Source organism: Pan paniscus, chromosome 2 (genome assembly GCF_029289425.2).
Source record: "Pan paniscus chromosome 2, NHGRI_mPanPan1-v2.0_pri, whole genome shotgun sequence".
Taxonomy (NCBI): Eukaryota; Metazoa; Chordata; class Mammalia; order Primates; family Hominidae; genus Pan; species Pan paniscus.
The window spans coordinates 47,604,761-47,623,910 of NC_085926.1; the positions used below are offsets into that span (position 1 = coordinate 47,604,761).

The 19,150-nt window shown below is 39.5% G+C and overlaps 2 protein-coding genes across 3 annotated transcripts in view; one reads left to right on the plus strand and one right to left on the minus strand.

The window, feature by feature from the left end:
- Positions 1-19,150, minus strand: part of SMARCC1 (SWI/SNF related, matrix associated, actin dependent regulator of chromatin subfamily c member 1) — a 195,208-nt gene that overhangs the window by 60,611 nt on the left and 115,447 nt on the right. For both annotated transcript variants that reach the window (XM_008971765.7, XM_034956331.3), the window contains 2 exons: positions 15,509-15,767; positions 14,468-14,629 (listed from right to left, as the gene is read on the minus strand). In XM_008971765.7, the coding sequence (XP_008970013.2) occupies positions 14,468-14,629; positions 15,509-15,767 (421 nt within the window). The remainder of the gene's footprint in view (positions 1-14,467; positions 14,630-15,508; positions 15,768-19,150) is intronic.
- On the plus strand, positions 16,426-17,326 carry LOC112439309 (HIG1 domain family member 2A, mitochondrial). The gene is given in 3 exon segments (XM_055111049.2): positions 16,426-16,468; positions 16,711-17,028; positions 17,031-17,326. Coding segments are annotated over 3 exon segments (390 nt in total). The 3' UTR covers positions 17,060-17,326.

Genomic DNA, 19,150 nt, shown 5'->3' on the forward strand with positions numbered 1-19,150 from the left:
AGTGGGTCCCGTGCCAAAGACATTCTAGTAATAACATGGTTAGCAAAAACAGTATGAAGAAAGGTCTAGTAACTATTTCCTAACGGCTGAAATAACTGGGAGAGGCATATTGGAGAAGAGATTTAAATGTTTGCCACATAGCTGCCTTTAATATAAGTGTGTAATAATCATGAATTACGACTATTTGGCAGGAACCACCCTCCATTTTCTGCACTTCATTTGTAAACTGCCAGCAGTTATTTTCAAAAACAGACTGAATCATGCTACTTCTATTTTCTGATGACTTCCCAATGTCTGCAAGGTAACAACCCTTCAAAATCAGTCCCCCAGCCATCTCCAGAGCTGCATGCACTTGACCAGAGTACCTGCTCCCCACAGATCTTTTGGCATTCATTCCAGAATATGCCACCTACCTTCATTTTTTCCTTATTTGTTCCTGTATAAAATGTCACATTCTTTGTGAAGACTTCCCTAATGGACCCAAGCAAAACTAACTGTGTTTCTTCTGCATGAGCCTCTACTTAAGGTCAAAACTATTTTCATAATAACACTAAGATGTTATTTGCCTTTTCATTCTCATTCTCACATAGATTTAGAGTCTGACACTTTAGAGGCTGCATGATGCACAATGAAATGATCGGTCAGACAGCGAAAAGAATGCACTCGTGAATTCTTTCAAAAGTTCCTCAGTCTTGATTTATATTACAGATGGTACCTGACTTACAGTGATTTGACTCATGGTGTTTCAGCTTTACAATGGTGCAAAAGCGATGCATTCTGTTGAAACCATAATCTGAATATCCACATGATCATTCTGCTTTTCATTTTTGATGTAATATTCAATAAATTATATGAGATATTCAATACGTTAGCAAGCTTTGTGTTACATGATTTTGACCAACTGTAGGCTAACGTAGATGTTCTGAGCATGTTGAAGGTAGACTAGGCTAAGTTACGTTTGGTAGGTTAGGTGTATTAAATGCATTTTTGACATATTTTCAACGTATAATGAGTTTATCAGAATGTAATCCCATTGAAAGCCAAGAACCATCTGTATAGCAAACATCAACAGACATAATCCACATAAACTAAAGCATTTGGGGTTCTCCTGGATATCTTTTAAGAGTATAAAGGAGTCCTGAGGCCAAAAACTTGGGAGAACTTAGTCTCACAGATTTCTGTCTTGTCAAGAACAGAATGAAGCACATGGCAGGAACCCAGTCAATACTTATGTGAGACTAATCACGTCATTCCCTATATTTAACTGCAAGGGTTCCATAAAGCCAGCAATACACAGCCCAAGCTCACAACCTTTGGCATCACAATCTCTATAATCTAGCTACAACCTACCTTTGTAGGCTATTCTTTCCATGTCCTTATTTGGACTTTGTATTGTGGCCAATCTAGTTTATTTCCCATTCTCTGAATAACTTTCCACTTCTGTTTCTGTGACTTCAATCACACTGTTTTACATAATCAAATACTTTCTTGAATCTGCTCACTGACATTCTAAACCTCTTTTACTTTTTTTTGAGACAGAGTCTCACTCTGTTGCCCAGGCTGGAATGCAGTGGCATGACCTCGGCTCAATGCAGTCTTTGCCTCCTGGGTTCAAGTGATTCTTATGCCTCAGCCTCCCAAACAGCTGAGATTACAGGGATGCGCCACCACACCCAGCTAATTTTTGTATTTTTAGTAGAGACAGGGTTTCACCATGTTGTGCAGGCTGGTCTCGAACCCCTGACTTGAGGTGATCTGTATGCTTCAGCCTCCCAAAGTGCTGGAATTACAGGCATGAGCCACCGCACCCGGCCTTATAAACCTCTTTTTCTATGTTCAGCTCAAATACTACTTTTTTTTGTGAAGCATTCCTCCATCAAAAATTACATGTCCCCTTGTAAGAATTCATTTTTTTATTTTTTAAGAGACAGAGTCTTGTTCTGTCACCCAGGCTGGAGTACAGTGGCACAATCAGAACTCACTGCAGCCTCGAACTTCTGGGCTTAAGCGATCCTTCCATCTCTGCCTCCCAAGTAGCTAGGACAACAAGTGTGCGTCACCATATCTGGCTAGGTTTTTTTTCTTTTTTGTAGAGACGAGGTCTCACTATAGTATGTTGCCCAGACTAGTCTCAGACTCCTTAGCCCAAATGATTCTCCCACCTCAGCTTCCCAAAGTGGTGGGATTACAGTCGTGAGCCACCACACCTGGCTCCTGTGTAATAATTCTTATAGCCCTTCCTGTGTAGAGTCTTCCATGAACAAATAATACTATGCTTCACTCTATTGCCAACCCACCAAATGCTAAAATTATTTTTTTCATGTATGTGTAACACAAAAAATAGCTTCAATTAGTAGAGAGTATTAACTGTATGTCGCATGACATGACTTGCCCACAGCAAGGGGAATATCTCAAATATCCAAAATGCCTGATTTGATTAAACAATCCCCCAAAGACAGACAGTTATATTTTGTAACAAAAGCCAATTTCTTCCTGCAAATATACATCCTACTACCTAATAAATATGAGCCATCAGGAAAGTCACGTAAACCCTAGTCAGTCCTTAGAAATTAAATGTCCAATTATGAGCTATTCAGAAGTTTGAGTCTATATTTCAATATGTTTTTACTATACTTGAAAGAGCCCTTTAAATATAACAAAGAGAAAGAGAGAAGCCCATTCCACGTGATGTAAGTCTGATGATCAAATATGGTTCCACATTTTTCTTACATGCATTGGCCTAGGGTGTTTTCACACATGGTGTTTTAGAAGTGCCTGACTTTAAAAATAATGTTATGGAAATCCTCATGGTGAGAAGAGCAAGGCTACTTATAAGCTATGAATAGCATCTGAGGCGAGAATTCTAACAGTCATTTCTGGGCTGTATGTTCTTAGAAAGTTACTTCTTCGGTATTATTTATTTCAGGATTATCTTAATCTCATAATGGTCTAGAGACTAGTTAGTCCTTAACCTTCTTAAAAACTAGGAACGATTAGTTGGGTTCTTTAACACAGAGCTGTGACAACTGGCTCAAGATGTACTCATGGGAAACCTGTATTCCACAGGCTGTTAAGGAGCTCAGTAGACAATCTACTCATTGATATATTTTTTAAAACTCTTGATTATTCTATTTGTGATTAAATTTTACCAAAAGTCATCAACTTGTAAGGAAAACACTTCAATTAACTCAATCCCTCAAAACCTGTCCAAACCAGAATTGAATGCAGACAGTAAATCCACTCAGTAGCAAAAGAAATGAAACTAATACTTGAGATCAGGAAATATAAATGAGGGTAACAATAAAAGATTTTGGCAAACCCTTGACTAGCCCTTGAATGTACAAGTACATTCCAACTCTCTTGAGGGAAAAGGCTGGTGTCCCAAAAAGGGACTAAAATTCATTGTATTAAATAACTGATGTAGGAAAATGTCCTTATCCTTAGGAAATACATGGTGGACTATTTAGGCTACAAAGAATCATCGAATGTCTTCAACCTACTTTGAAATAATTCAGGCCGGGCTTGGTGGCTCATGCCTGTAATCCCAGCACTTTGGGAGGCCGAGGCGGGCGGATCACGAGGTCAGGAGATCGAGAGCATCCTGGCTAACACGGTGAAGCCCTGTCTCTCCTAAAAATACAAAAAATTAGCCAGGCGTGGTGGTGGGCGCCTGTAGTCCCAGCTACTTGGGAGGCTGAGGCAGGAGAACGGCGAGAACCCCAGAGGCGGAGCTTGCAGTGAGCGGAGATTGTGCGACTGCACTCTAGCCTGGGCGACAGAGCGAGACTCTGTTTAAAATAATAATAATAATTATTATTATTATTATTATTCAAGAAAAAAATAAAAACATTTCTTTAGATAGCTAAATAAATATCGAAAAGTTGAACCTAACTAGTAGGTATACAAGATTTCACTGTGCTATCCTATCAATGTTTGCTGTAAGTAAACAAACTACAAGATAGGCGATTTTGTTTAGTTTCCAAGTCATGTAAAAAAATATCTACCTGTAATCCTAGCAAAACACAAGCATAAAATGTGGCCTTGGGTTGAGTGCAGTGGCTCATGACTGTAATCCCAGCACTTTGAGAGGCCAAGGTGGGATGATGGCTTGAGCTCAGGAGTTTGAGACTAGTCTAAGCAACATAGTGAGACCCTGTCTCTACAATAACTAAAAGAATTAGCCAGGGATGGTGGTGCACACCTGTAGTCCCAGCTACTCGGAGGCAGAAGTGGGAGGATCACTTGAGCCCAGGAGGTCAAGGCTGTAGTGAATCATGATCATGCCACTGTATCCAGCCAGGGAGACATAGCAAGACCCTGTCTCTTTAAAAAATAAATAAAGAAAGAAAGAAAAGTTTAATAAAATCTTTATAGAGCTTTTTAATAAAAGCCTTAGTGATGCAATGAAGAAAATTTTCTTTGAAAATCAAATATGTTATCTGCATAATAAATCAATTTAACAACTTCTACATGGGGGTATATTCTCAATCGAACAGTTACAGTAAGACTTGAAAAAATATAGGTCAGACTCAGGCCAGGTGTGGTGGCTCACGTCTGTAATCCCAGCTCTTTGGGACGCTAAGGCAGGCAGATTGCTGGAGTCCAGGAGTTTGAGACCAGCCTAAGCAACATGGCGAAACCCTGCCTCTATAAAAAACACACAAAAATCAAGGTGTGGTGATGCACCCCTGTGGTCCCAGCTATTGGGGAGGCTGAAGTGGGAGAATCACCTGAGCCCAGGATGCAGAGGTTGCAGTGAGCCAAGATTGTGCCACTGCACTCCAGTCTAGGCAACAGAGTGAAACCCTGTCTCAAATATATATGTCAGACTCTGACACTCTTTTGGTCAAACTGCTCCACTTGCTCCACTTTGCATAAAGACTTAAACATTAACATTTTACAATAGCCCACAAATTACCTTAACATCTCATATGACCTCCCCTCCCCCACCAATCGAGCTATTATAACTTTACATGAGCCTCCTTGCTGTTCTTCAAGTATGCCAGGTAGCTCCTGCCCAGGGGGCTTTACACTGGCTTCTCCCAATACTGGGAACACTCTTACACTGGATGTCTACATAGCAGTCTTGCTCACCTTATTTACATCTTTGCTCAAAAGTCACTTTCTCAATGAGACTTTCCCTGATCATTTAAAATTGTAATTCCCACACTTTACTCATATCCTTGCAACCCTGCTTTGCTTTTCACCATAGCACATCAGCCAACATACTCTTCATATATAATTACATCTATACACGTTAAGTTTTACTTATTTGATTAGATTGCTGTCCATCTTACACTCTATAAATATAAAATATAAAGGGGAGAAATTTTGGTTTACTTTGTTTACCAGTATCCTAGCATCCAGAACACAAAGAAATGATGTGATAATATGATACACTGAGTTTGATTTTTTGTGATTATGTCCAAGAAAGCTTCTCTGGCACAGGCTCATGCACTGAATGACACGGACTGAATTTTGGTGTAAGGTTTTTGGTTTTTATTTGAGACATGGTCTCGCTTAGTCACCTAGGCTGGAATGCAGTAGTGTGGATCACAGCTCTCTGTAGCTTGGGCTCAGGTGATCCTCTCACCTTGTCTTCCTGAGTAGCTAGGACTACAGGTTTGCACCACCATGCTCAGCTAATTTTTTTATTTTTACTTTTTGTAGAGATGGGGTCTTGCTATGTTGACCAGGCAGGTCTCGAAATCCTGGCCTAAAGCAATTCTCCTGCCTGCCAAAATGTTGGGATTACGAGCATGAGCCACAGCACCCAGGCTTCTGTGGGTTTTGTCGGCATTCAGTGGCATATAGAGGAAGTCAACCACAGCTGCTCTGCCTGATGCATTTGCCTATTTCAGGAGACAGGTGTTAAGTTCTCAAGAGGGCCTGGGCTCTTCAGCATTATATTTCCCATAGTATCTAAGACGGAATAGTATTTTGGAGCTATTAAGCCTTTAAAGATGCTTGTTCAATGAATGAAAACCACACAGACACATCTACAAATTTTACTTCTGGCAGCCTGCTACAATGAAGAGAAGTAGAGCTTTGGGATTAGAGAGATTTAGGTTAAATTTCTGGTTCAGATACACACTTATGTAACCTCTCCGTGCCTCAGTTTCCTTGCTTTTGCAAAAAAAAAAAAAAAAGTTACTTCCTCCAAAGGATTCTCCTGAAAAGAAACTCAAATGGCCAATCAAAAATCCCTATACAATGTGGACTAAATATGGGTACTCAGAAGTATTTTTTGTATGCCTAGAATGGTCCAGTCAATGAAAAACAAAAAATATATAAATGTACAGAAATTAGTAGTTCTTGGTGAGTGACCACAGTTAAAAAGATGGACTGAAGAAGACCCTTCTCATAAGAAAACACTCATTTCCTAAATAATTCCTATGGGAAATCACTTAAAATATAAATGTAAGAGGTGTTTTGAGTGTTCATCCAGCTTTACTTTCATTTCACCATATACATCATATATTTCTTCTCTTATCCAAATTCACAATGAAATGTTAGATAGGTTAATGACAGGAACCCAAAACAAGTACTATATTTCTTAAGGAAGCTTATTTTCCCTATAGTATGATTTTACCATAGTTAATACCTATGTGTACACATTTGTAACACAGTAAATTATCACAATAAATAGTACCATGAACCCACCACCCAAGTACACTATTATCTTGCTAAATCCTATATCACTCGGTTTCAAATCAGTGTGCTACGCAATAAGGCAGTATTTGTGACGTGAAACGTAAGAGATATACTGTTGACTTCCTACTACAATTTTGTTGAGCCAATTCCCAAGGGAGAAACATTTGCTGTTTTTCAATTTATTCCATTTGTCAGAATCCAATATAAATCATATTATCTATAATAGTCCAGCATAAGTTACAGGGACCTATTCTCAACTCATTTGAAATATTTATATTATGGTCTGTTTTCCTTACCCTTATTATAAGAGGACCCAAATTCTGTTGCTGCAATTAGTGAGTACAGAACACACTTGAAAGAAGTTAACTGGGAGGCTACTTCCAGATACCGTGAATGAATTTTACTGTTAATGCCACTCAAAGGTCAGCCCTTGTAGTCTCATGTGCCTCCTGTAGCAGTCTAAGCTCTGCATGCTCCACAAACCATAAATTCACTAATGAATCAGGAGAATCCAGCCCCAAAGAAACCAAGGTTGCTAGATACTTCAGTCTTGTTTCAAAACCCACTAAACTAGAAATGGCTAAATTTGCAACCTATTTCATAGCCACTAATGCTCTATGGTATCATCTACCAAAATGTGTTTTCAAAACATACATGTAAAAACACATCCCTCATTTGGCAAAGTACACAAATCTCACTGAATCAAATAAGACTGCCAATGTTTTTTCAACTCCATAACCACAGAGAACCAAAAGACCCTACAAATGAACCAATACCAAAAACATTTAGGAAATTAAGACCCAGGCTTCATTAGCCCCAGGTTTTTCCAGCCTATGCTGGGTTGCTGGGTACTGTCTGGTGGTGCAGAATCAACACAGAAGAACAGAGACGTGACTTCGCCTGCTAATTTCAGTCTCCATGTAAGAAAAAGAAAATAAGTTAATTTTCAAACTAAGAATTATAGATACTCTCAAATTGCTTTTAAATCAAACAGTTGGTACTCTAGGTGTAACCAACGTTAAGAAGAGTTAGAACAATAATTTGTGCAGAGGACTGGTATCTTAGTCCATTTTGTGCTGCTATAAAAGCCTATCTGAAACTAGATAACTTATAAAGAAAAAGGGTTTATTTAGCTCACAGTTCCACAGACTTAGAAGTTCAAGGGCATGGCCCCAATTCCTAGCAAAGGATTTTGTTCTGTGTCGCAACATGGCAGAGGAGGTCAAAGGAGACGCAGACAGGTGTAAAGAAGAGAAACCTGAGGAGGGTCCTGAAATTATAACAACCCACTCTGAGGGGAATGAATCCATTACTGGGATAACTAATCCAATTCCCCAAGAGTGAGAGTGGAAACTCATTCACTACTACAAGAATAGCACCAAGCCATTTATGAAGGATAGGCCTCCACAACCCAAACACCTCCCAACACCATAACACTGGGGATCAAAGTTCAATATAAGTTTTGGTGAGGACAAAGAAACCATATCCAAACCCCAGCAGCAGGGATAAGAGGCTTCATTAATCTGAAAATGTTTCCATATAAGCAAAATGAGATGGCTAGACTGGCACTTAATTCAAACAAAGTAGAGAGAACAACAGGGGTAGGCCCTATGCAAACTCATAAAAAATGGTAAGATTTTAGGTTTGAAAGGACCTCACTGATATCCACTTGAACTGCCAAGAAGGGAGCACTAGGTGTTTATATGGTATGTTCTGTAGAGCACTAGCTAGCAATTTTAATTTTTACTTCCTATTATCTTTATTCTAAGAGTAAATGAAAAAGACAATAGCCAGCAATGGTGTCATGTGCCTGTAGTTCCAGCTACTTGGAAAGCTTAGGTGGGAGAATCACTTGAACCTGGGAGGCAGAGGTTGTGATGAGCTGTGACCACGCCACCGTACTCCAGCCTGGGTGACAAAGCGAGACACTGTCTCAAAAAACAATAATAACAGACCAGGCACGGTGGCCCACGCCTATAATCCCAGCACTTTGGAGGCTGAGGCGGGCAGATCACTTGAGGTAAGGAGTTGGAGACCAGCCTGGCCAATATGGTGAAACCCTGTCTCCACCAAAAATACAAAAATCAGCCAGGTGTCGTGGCACACACATGTAATCCCAACTACTTGGGAGGCTGAGACAGCAGAATTGCTTGAGCCTGGGAGGTGGAGGTTGCATGCAGTGAGTTGAGATCACACCACCATACTCCAGCCTGGGTGACAGAGGGATACTCTGTCTCAAAACAAAAAATAATAATAATTAAAAAGACAAATGAAAATCACTGTATCTAAAGCACAGTATATATAAATTTCATACCGGTGAGATAAAGATGGAAATAATTAGGCAGAATGACACCTACAGTTCTTTAATCACCAGACATACATAGTTTCATAATGATAGAAAAGAAAAATATTAATGAACAATGTAAAAAATGCTGGGAATATACTACAAATAATTACAGAGACAATAATGTTTTTAGGTTGGCTCACGCCTGTAATCCCAGCACTTTGGGAGGCCGAGACAGGCGGATCACAAGGTCAGGAGTTCGAGACCAGCCTGGCCAATATGCTAAATTCCCATCTCTACTAAAAATGCAAAAATTAGCTGGGCTTGGTGGTGCGCACCTGTAGTCCCAGCTACTAGGGAGGCTGACGCAGGAGAAGCGCTTGAACCCGGGAGGCGGAGGTTGCAGTGAGCCAAGATCACGCCACTGCACTCCAGCCTGGGTGACAGAGGAAGACTCCATTTCAAAAAAAAAGCCTCTTATGTAAGAGCACTTCCATTTGAGAAGCCGGTACTACGTATAAAGTTGCTTTATTAATTTCACTCCTCTTTAAGACTGATTAAAGAGAAACAGGTAATTAAGTCCTTAATAGCAAAAATGTCTCCTTTCTAACATCATAAAACAGCACTAGTAAACAATACATTACAGAAAGTATCTAATAATACCTGTTCTTCTACAGATGAGATAATTCAGAGCTAACCAGCAAAGGTAAATTGCTTTTTAAAGCCCTATGGCTATGAAGGGTAGAAAGAAAGGTAGAACCTAAGTCTCAACTTCTCAAATCCAATGATGACAATGCAGTCTATAAGAGAGGCACTTTTCATACCAAGAAACAAAGAGACTGAAAGTAACAAGATGGAAAAGTAAATCGATGTAAACAGAAACCAGGCCTGGCATGGTGGCTCATGCCTGTAATCCCAGCACTTTGGGAGGCAGACATGGGTGGATCACTTGAGCCAAGGAGTTCGAGACCAGCCAGGAAATATGGTGAAACCCCGTCTCTACTAAAAATACAAAAATCAGCAGGGCATGGCGGTATGCGCCTGTAGTCCCAGCTACTCGAGAGGCTAAGGCAGGAGGATCACTTGAGCCCAGGAGGTGGAGGCTGAGGTTGCAGTAAGCCAAGAGCATGCCACTAAACTCTAGCCTGGGCAACAGAGTCAGACTCCATCTCAACAACAACAACAACAACAAAAGTAAACAGAAACCTAAAAACATCTGAAATGGCACGCTAATATCAGGTAAGATAGACTTTAAGACACAAAACGTTATATAAGACAAAAAGGACATTCTGTAAAAGATAAAAGTTTCAATACATCAAAAAGATGTAACAATTATAAACATATAAGCAAAACAGAGTCTCTAAATACATAAAGCAAAAACAGAACTGAAGGAAGAAATAATTCAACAATAATAGTTGGAGATTTCAATACCCCACTTTCAATAAAGGAGAGAGCTATGCAAAAGATAAACAAGGAAGCAGACAACTTGAACAACCCTATCCAATAAGAGCAGAAAACATATTTTTCTCAAATGCACAAAGAATGTTGTCTAGAATAGACCACATGTTAGGCAACAAAACAAGTCTTAATTTAAAAATACGGAAATCACACAAATTACCTTCTCTGATTACAACGAAATGTAACTAAAAATCAGTAAAAGAAGAAAATCTTTAAAGTTCACAAATTTATGAAAATTCACAATAACATCCTCTTAAAATAGCCAGTGGGTCAAAGAAGAAATCACAACAGAAATTACAAAGTACAGGGGCTGGGCTCAGTGGCTCACGCCTGTACTCCCAGCACTTTGGGAGGCCAAGGCGGGTGGATCACCTGAGGTCAGGAGTTCCGAGACGAGCCTGGCCAACATAGTGAAACCCCATCTCTACTTAAAAACACACACACACACCAACAAAAATAAGCTAGGAGTGGTGGCGGGTGCCTGTAATCCAGGTACTCGGGAGGCTGAGGCAAGAGAATTGCTTGAACCTGGGAGGCAGAGGTTGCAGTAAGCCAAGATCACACCATTGCACTTCAGCCTAGGCAACAACAGAGAAACTCTGTCTCAAAAAAAAAGAAATTACAAAGTACTTTGAGAAGAATGGAAACATAAATAAATACAGCAAAACTTATAGAATGTCGCAAAAGCAGTGCTGAGGGAAATTTATACAGCTGTAAACACCTACATTACTAAATAAGATCTCAAATAACATACTCTACCTTAAAACAACCAGGAAAAAAGCAAATTTAACCCAAAGCAAGCAGAAGGAAAAAATGACGATTAGAGTGGAGAGAAATTATAGAACAGAAAAACAGAGAATCAATGAAACAAAAAAGCTGGTTCTTTGAAGAGACAAAATTGACAAGCCTTTATCTTGTCTGACTTTAAAACAAGAAAAGCAAGTGGATGAAATTACTATAATCAGTAATGAAAATGAGGACATTACTATCAACAGTTATGAGAGAACACTGTGAACTTAAAAAAATAGCTTTGAGATATAATTCACATACTATAGAATTCACCCATTTATTGAGATGTAATTCACATAATATAAAATTCACCCATTGAAGGAGTACAAGTCAATTAAATTAAGTATATCAACAGATACGTGCAACCATCCCCATGGTAAAACTTAAAACATTTTCGTTACTTCAAAGAGATATCCTTTTGCTATCAACCCCCAATCCTCCATTCCGCTTATGCAGAGCAACCATTAATCTACTTTGTTTTTATAGATTTCCCTCTTCAGGACATTTCTTATAAATGCAATCATATAATATATTGGCTATTTTCACTGGCTTTTCACTTACCAAATGTTTCAAAATTCATCCATCATGTGGCAAATGTAAACACTTCATTCCTTTTTATAGCCAAGTAATATTCCATTGTATGGATATACCACATTTTGCTTATCACATATCAGATGATGGACATTCCAGTTGTTTCCCCTTTTTGTTGTTATAAATTTTTTGCCAACAAATTAGATAATCTACATGAAACGAATAAATTCCTATAAGACACAAACTACCAAAACTGACTCATTAAGAAATGTTTAAATCTTGGTAGAATTATAACAAGAGACAGAATGAGGGCTAGGCGCGGTGGCTTACACCTGTAATCCCAACACTTTGGCAGACCGAGGCGGGTGGATCACAAGGTCAGGAGTTCGAGACCAACCTGGCCAACACGGTAAAACCCCGTCTCTACTAAAAATACAAAAATTAGCCGGGTGTTGTGGCACAAGCCTGTAGTCCCAGCTACTCCAGGGGCTGAGCAGGGAGAATTGCTTGAACCCAGGAGACGGAGGCTGCAGTGAGCTGAGACCACACCATTGCACTCCAGCCTGGGTGACAGAGTGAGACTCTGTCTCAAAAAAAAAAAAAAAAAAATGAGAGAGAGACAGAATCAGTAATCAAGAAAGTAAGAAAAGTCCAGGACATGATGGCTTTACCAGTGAATATTACCAAACACTTAAAGAATTAACTCCAATGCTCCTCAAACTTTTCTAAAAATAAAAATAAATAAATAAAAAAGAAAAAAAAAAAGAACAATTCCTAACTTATTCTTTGAGGCTGGTTATTACCGTAATACCAAAACTAGATAAAGATATCATAGGAAAAGAAAACTATAAACAATATATGAATACAGATGCAAAAATCTTCAACAAAAGACTAGCAAACCAAATCCGATAGCATGTTAAATGGATTATTTACAAAGGCCATGTCGGATTTATCAAAATAAAAACCAAAAAACAAAAAGGGAGGGTGGTTCAACATGTGAGAATCAATTACAGAATAAACTAAAACTTTGGACTGTGGTTGATGATGATGTGTTAAAGTAGGTTTATCAACTATAACAAATGTACCACCCTGGTATTGATCGTGGGGAAAACTGTGCATGTAGGGGTAGTCAGGCAGTATACAGGAACTCTGTAATGTCTACTGAATTTTGCTATGAACCTAAAACTGCTCTAAGACATAAAGTGTACCAAGAAAAAAAAAGGGGGGGGGGACAAGAATCTGAGTAGGTATTTCCCAAGGCAGACATAAAAATGGCCAATAAACACATGATATTCAAGATGATTAGTCATCAATGCAAATACAAACCCCAACATCAAACCACTAGATTGGCTATTAAAGGTAAAAATGGAAAATAAGTATTGACAAGGACATGAAAAACTTAGAAATGTTATACATTACGGGTAAGAACATAAAATGGTATAGCCACTATGAAAAACAGGCTGGCAGTTTCTCAAAAAGGTAAACAAAATTACCATATAACTCAGCAATTCTACCCCTAGGTATACACCCAACCAAAAGAAGTGAAAATCCTCAGTTCACAAAAAAGCTTGTATATAAGTATTCATAGCAGCATTTTTCATAGTAGTATAAAAGTGGAAACAATAGGCCAGGTGCAGTGACTCATGCTTATAATCCCAGCACTTTGGGAGGCCGAGGCGGGCAGATCACGAGGTCAGGAGATCGAGACCATCCTGGCCAACATGGTGAAACCCTGTCTCTACTAAAAATACAAAAAATTAGCTGGGCGTGGTGGCAGGCGCCTGTAGTCCCAGCTACTCGGGAGGCTGAAGCAGGAAAATGGCGTGAACCAGGGAGGCAGAGCTTGCAGTGAGCTGAGATCGCGCCACTGCACTCCAGCCTGGGCGACAGAGCGAGACTCTGTCTAAAAAAAAAAAAAAAAAAAAAGTGGAAACAATAAAAATGTCCATGAACTGACAAATAAATATAATTGGGTATATCCACACTAAGAAATAGTCAGCATTGACAAGAATGAGATACTGATGCATGCTACAGCATGGAAGAACCTTGAAAACATTATGCTAAGTCAAAGAAGCAGACACAAAAGGCCACATATTATATGATTCTGTTTATATTAAATGTCCAGAATAGGCAAACCCATAGAGACAGAAAGCAGATTGTTAGTGGGTACCACAGCTGAAGAGCAAAAGGAATGGGGAGTGACCACTTAATAAGTATGTGACTTCCTATTGGGATGAGGAAAATGTTCTGGAATTAGATAGTGGTGATAGACACACAGCATTGTAAATATAGCAGAAGCTACTAGGTTATATACTTTTAAGCAGTTAAAATGAGGAATTTTATGTTACAGGAATTTTTCCTCAGCTAAAAAAACCCCCAAAACAATGAATTTAAACCCACTCAGCAACATATAAATTAACATAATCGTAAGTCCTTTCAATATTCTTTTTTTCACCTACAGTTCCATGCATCTTTCAGTATTCTTGTATCTGTCTATTCAAAACCTGGATCTACAAACAGCAACCAGATAATTCACAACTGTAATACCATTAACAGTTACAAGATAATTTTTTAGTTCTAGCTACCAAAAGAAACAGACAAGAGAAAAAAAATCATGTACTAATCTTAAAAGACAAGTTTATACTGATCATTGTACTCACTTTTTAGTGAAAGTAAACTCAATTATTTGAGTAAACTGACAGGAATACAAACATATATTAACCCTGTCCCTTAAAAGCAGCAGTGACTCACCAAGCTTCTCTGGCTCATCAGGCCCTGTGCCTGCAATGCAGCTGCTCTCCAGACCGTAGGTGGGATCCACTTTCCCAGAGGCTCGTGCTGCTTCTTGTACTTTCTTGACATGAGCTTCAACCAATTCCAGTGGTACCTCCTCCCGAACCCGAGAAAACTCCTCTGGTTCAAGAATAAAAATGGAACAGCAATCTAACTTTGCACAAAAATTTGCTTCAGTGTAAAACCACCACCAGGAAACCCAACACAGTATTATTGTCTTAGGTGTAGCAACCTCTTCTTCAGGCTCTCAGTCCCTCTATACCAGAAAAATGAGAGGACTAAATGAGACAAAAAATAGTAATAATAATGAAATTCTATGGTTCTACATTTTCTCCTACACATCACAGAGCCTTGAAATAAGAGATCTTTCAACTTATGCCAGTAATAATCAAAACTGCTGTCCATATTTTAACTGCTTACTAGATTAATAAATCAAAAAAACAAAAACAGCAAGGATTAAACATCCATAAAACCAAGAAAGAGTTCTATGATGTGACAAAGTTCTAGTTACAATTAATGTGTAACCCATGAATATTAAATGACTTCCTTTGCTAGTTACACCAAATTCTAAATTAATCACAAAATACACAATAAAAAACCTCTGTCCCTCCAATTCCTAAAGCTCTTAATTTTAAGGTGCATTACTTAAAAATTTTGTAATACTTTTTTTTTTTTTGAGACGGAGTCTTGCTCTATTGCCCAGGGGATGGAGTGCAGTGGCACGATCTCAGCTCACTGCAACCTCTGCCTCCTGGGTTCAAGCGATTCTCCTGCCTCAGCCTCCCAAGTAGCTGGGACTATAGGCATGTGCCACCACACCCAGCTAATTTGGTGTCCAGCCAAATACTGTAATACTTTTATAAAGAATATGGTATCTTTCACAGGTAATATCTGATTTTTGTTATTTATATTAAAAGAAATGAATGTAACGGCTGGTAATATTTAAATTGGGATAAACTGAGTTTTTCTGTTGAGGAGATGGTTTAGGGAAGTCCATACCCAAAGCCGCTTTTGCTGCAGCAGATGCCACGCGAGGGTCCACCACAGATGCCAAAAAAGCAACAGTACTCATAACTGGATTTCCCGACTGACTGAAGGGGACAGGCTGGTAGGCCAAAGGCCCAAGGGAAGCATCTGAATTCTCAAGGTATGGGTCCTCAATGGGAAGTCTCAAAAAGTGGAGGATGCATTCATCCTGAGTACGACTTCCAACATGTTCCGACACTTTGTTCCAATCATCCTTGTACATCTCCAGGGCCTAAGACAGAAAAAACAGATGCTTTCATGTCAGGTAACAAGAAAGTAATGTGTAATATTAGAAGTTCTTTAGATAGCTTTTTAAAAAAAAAATAATGCAAATATTTATGCATAAATAGAAAGATTTGATGGTTTCCTTATATTATTTTCAATCAGGCAAGTAAAATAAATAAAAGACATGCATACTGTAAAGAAAGTAGTCCAGGCACGGTGGCTCACGCGTATAATCTCAGCACTTTGGGAGGCAGAGGTGGGCAGATCACCTGAGGTCAGGAGTTCGAGAGCAGCCTGGCCAATAACATGGTGAAACCCTATCTCTACTAAAAATACAAAAATTAGCTGGGCATGGTGGTGCGTGCCTGTAATCCCAGCTACTCAGGAGACTGAGGCACAAGAATCGCTTGAACCCGGGAGGCAGAAGTTGCAGTGAGCCGAGATTGTGCCACTGCACTCCAGCCTAGGCGGCAAGAGTGATAGAAAGAAAGAAAAGAAGAAACAAAAGAAAAGAGGGAGGGAGGGAAGGAAGGGAGGGAGGGAGGGAGGAAGGAAAGGAGGGAAGGGAGGGGAGGGGAGGGGAGGAAGGAAGGAAGGAAGGAAGGAAGGAAGGAAGGAAGGAAGGAGGGAAGGAAGGAAGGGCTTTTTTACTAATACAGACAGACATGACTGTTTATGTAGAAAACTCTAAGGAAGCTATAAAAAAAAGTACTAAAACTGAATAGCTGAGCAAAATCACAGGATAGAAGGGCAATAGAGAAACTGAACTATATTTCCATACATAATAGCAATGAACAATTTTAAATAGGAAGAAAAAAGTATTTAACATAAAAGCTGGGTGTAGTGGCACACATCTGTACTCCCAGCTACTCAGGGGGCTGAGGCGAGAGGATCTCTTGAGCCCAGGGGTTCAAGGCCAGCCTGACAAACACAGCAAGACCCTGTCTTAGGTCGCGATTTTCTCCTGCTGCTGTGGCCCGGACATGGCGACTCCGGCCCTGTGATTCCGGAGGTCCCCTTTGAACCATCGAAGCCCCCAGTCATTGAGGGGCTTAGCCCCACTGTTTACAGGAATCCAGAGAGTTTCAAGGAAAAGTTCCTTCACAAGACCCACGAGAACCCGGTGGTACCCATAGGTTGCCTGGCCACGGCGGCCGCCCTCACCTACGGCCTCTACTCCTTCCACCGGGGCAACAGCCAGCGCTCTCAGCTCATGATGTGCACCTGGATCGCCGCCCAGGGTTTCACGGTCACAGCCATCTTGCTGGGTCTGTCACCGCTATGAAGTCTCAACCCTGAGCCCAGGGTCTGGCTTTGAAAGCTCCGCAGAAATGATTCCAAAACCCAGGAGCAACCACTGGCCCTACCATGGGACTTACTCCCTCCTCTCCTTTGAGAGGCCCATGCGTCGTTGGGGGAGGAAGTGACCCTTTGCGTAACTGTAACTGAAAGTTTTTTCAAAAATCCTAGTTTCTGTTGTTTGAATGTTACATACTTCTATTTGTGCCACATCTCCCCTCCACTCCCCTGCTTAATAAACTCTAAAAAACAAAAAAAAGACCCTGTCTTAAATAGCATAATGAAATAGGAGGAATAAACATAATAAAGAATGTAAAAGAGCAACAGACTAGAATGAGTAAAACATGAGAGAACTCAAAGACCCAAATAAAGGAAGAGATATATTGTGTTCATTCATTAGAAGTCTCAGTATTAAGATGTCAGTTCTTTCCAAGTTGAACTACAGATTCAATACAATTCCAGTCAAACTCCAAGTAGGCTTCTTTTTAGTAGAAATTGATAAACTGATTCAAAAATTTATAAACTACATACATTTCTAGTTTTATAATTTATTATTTTTTCAGAGAAAATCCTGAAAGAAACCAACAAAAAGAGTAAAAGGAGTCTCCGAGGGAAAAACGGATAGAACAGTAGAAAGAAAACCACAACTATGTGGTGCTAAGAATGTTGAGGAATTAATTGGATAAAAAGAATTTATTTAGTGGCATACTGAAGTTGCTACTCTCACACCATTCTCTCCAGGACCATGGTTCTCAATGAAGGGTAATTTTTGCCCCCTTGAGGACACTGGCAACGTCTGCAGACATTTTTGGTTGACCCAACTGGGGAAGTGCTGCTGGTATCTAACAGCAAGGAGGGGCCATGTATGCTGTAAAACATATATGAACCCTCCACCCCAACAACAAAAAAATCTGGCCCAAATGTCAATATTGAATGCTCCAACTGAAAAACCTTGCATTACAGCCTAATTTGCTGCTCTACACTGTGAGATTGAGCTTTCTATAACAATAGTTGTCTCCATGGTTACTTTTTCAGTTAATTATTTTACTTCAAGATTTTTTTTTCTTAATTTTTAGAGACATGTTCTCACTGTATTGCCCAGGATGGTCACGGACTTCTGAACTCAAGGAATCCTCCCGCCTCAGCCTCCCAAAGTGCTGAGATTACAGGTGTGAAACACTGCACCTGGACATCAATTAATTCTTAACTCTGGGTTCCAACTGCTGCTCAGGCTTTCATTTCTGCTGGAATGGTAGAGGACTTCTCAAAACCCAAGCCAGCAAATGGCCTGACACATTAAATCCCTTGAAAAACTAGGCTAATTCTGGGTTTCCTCTGGATATTCAGTAACCTCAGGTAGTTCGAGAAGGAATTACTTTTTGAAAGATCCAGATTGTAAGAAAAAAGAAAAATAAATCTCACTCGGGTCCACGGAAGTAGAAATATATCTACTGGGGCTGTATTATGTTTCTAATTATAAATAGGGATTTTCTAGACATGCTCTATCATGCCCTTTTCCAATGAAATTTTTAATTAAAAAATATTTTTTCATGTTCCTTTCGCCAGGGGACAGTAAGAAAGTTCATCAAGTTTTTTTCCAGAATAAAGGTGGAGTTGGGGAAACTTCTGAGATACAAAATCCAAGCAAGACTCAGCATCCAGAAGAGCACAGAGTTGAGAATCTGTAAATGTCTGAGCCTAGGAACTGATAATAATGTTAATAAGAGAGGCAAATTAAAGTGATGTTTTGAAAAGAGAATAATGCGGTGACACACTGGCCAGGAAGGAGGATGATTCAATGAAAGTTTTTAGTAAGTATCTTATAATGCTACAAAACAGCTTCATTCATCCTGCCATAACCCAGGTTCAGGTCTTCATCATTACTTAACCTGGATACACTCACTCACTCTCTTTTTTTTTTTTTTTTTTTTTTTTTGTGAGACACGGTCTTGCTATGTTGCCCAAGCTGCTGTCCAATTCCTGGCCTCAAGCAATCCTTCCATCTCAGCCTCATAGATCGATTATTATAATTACCTTTCTATAGTAATTTCATCCTTCTCCACGCTGCTAGAGTGAAATATGTTTTACATA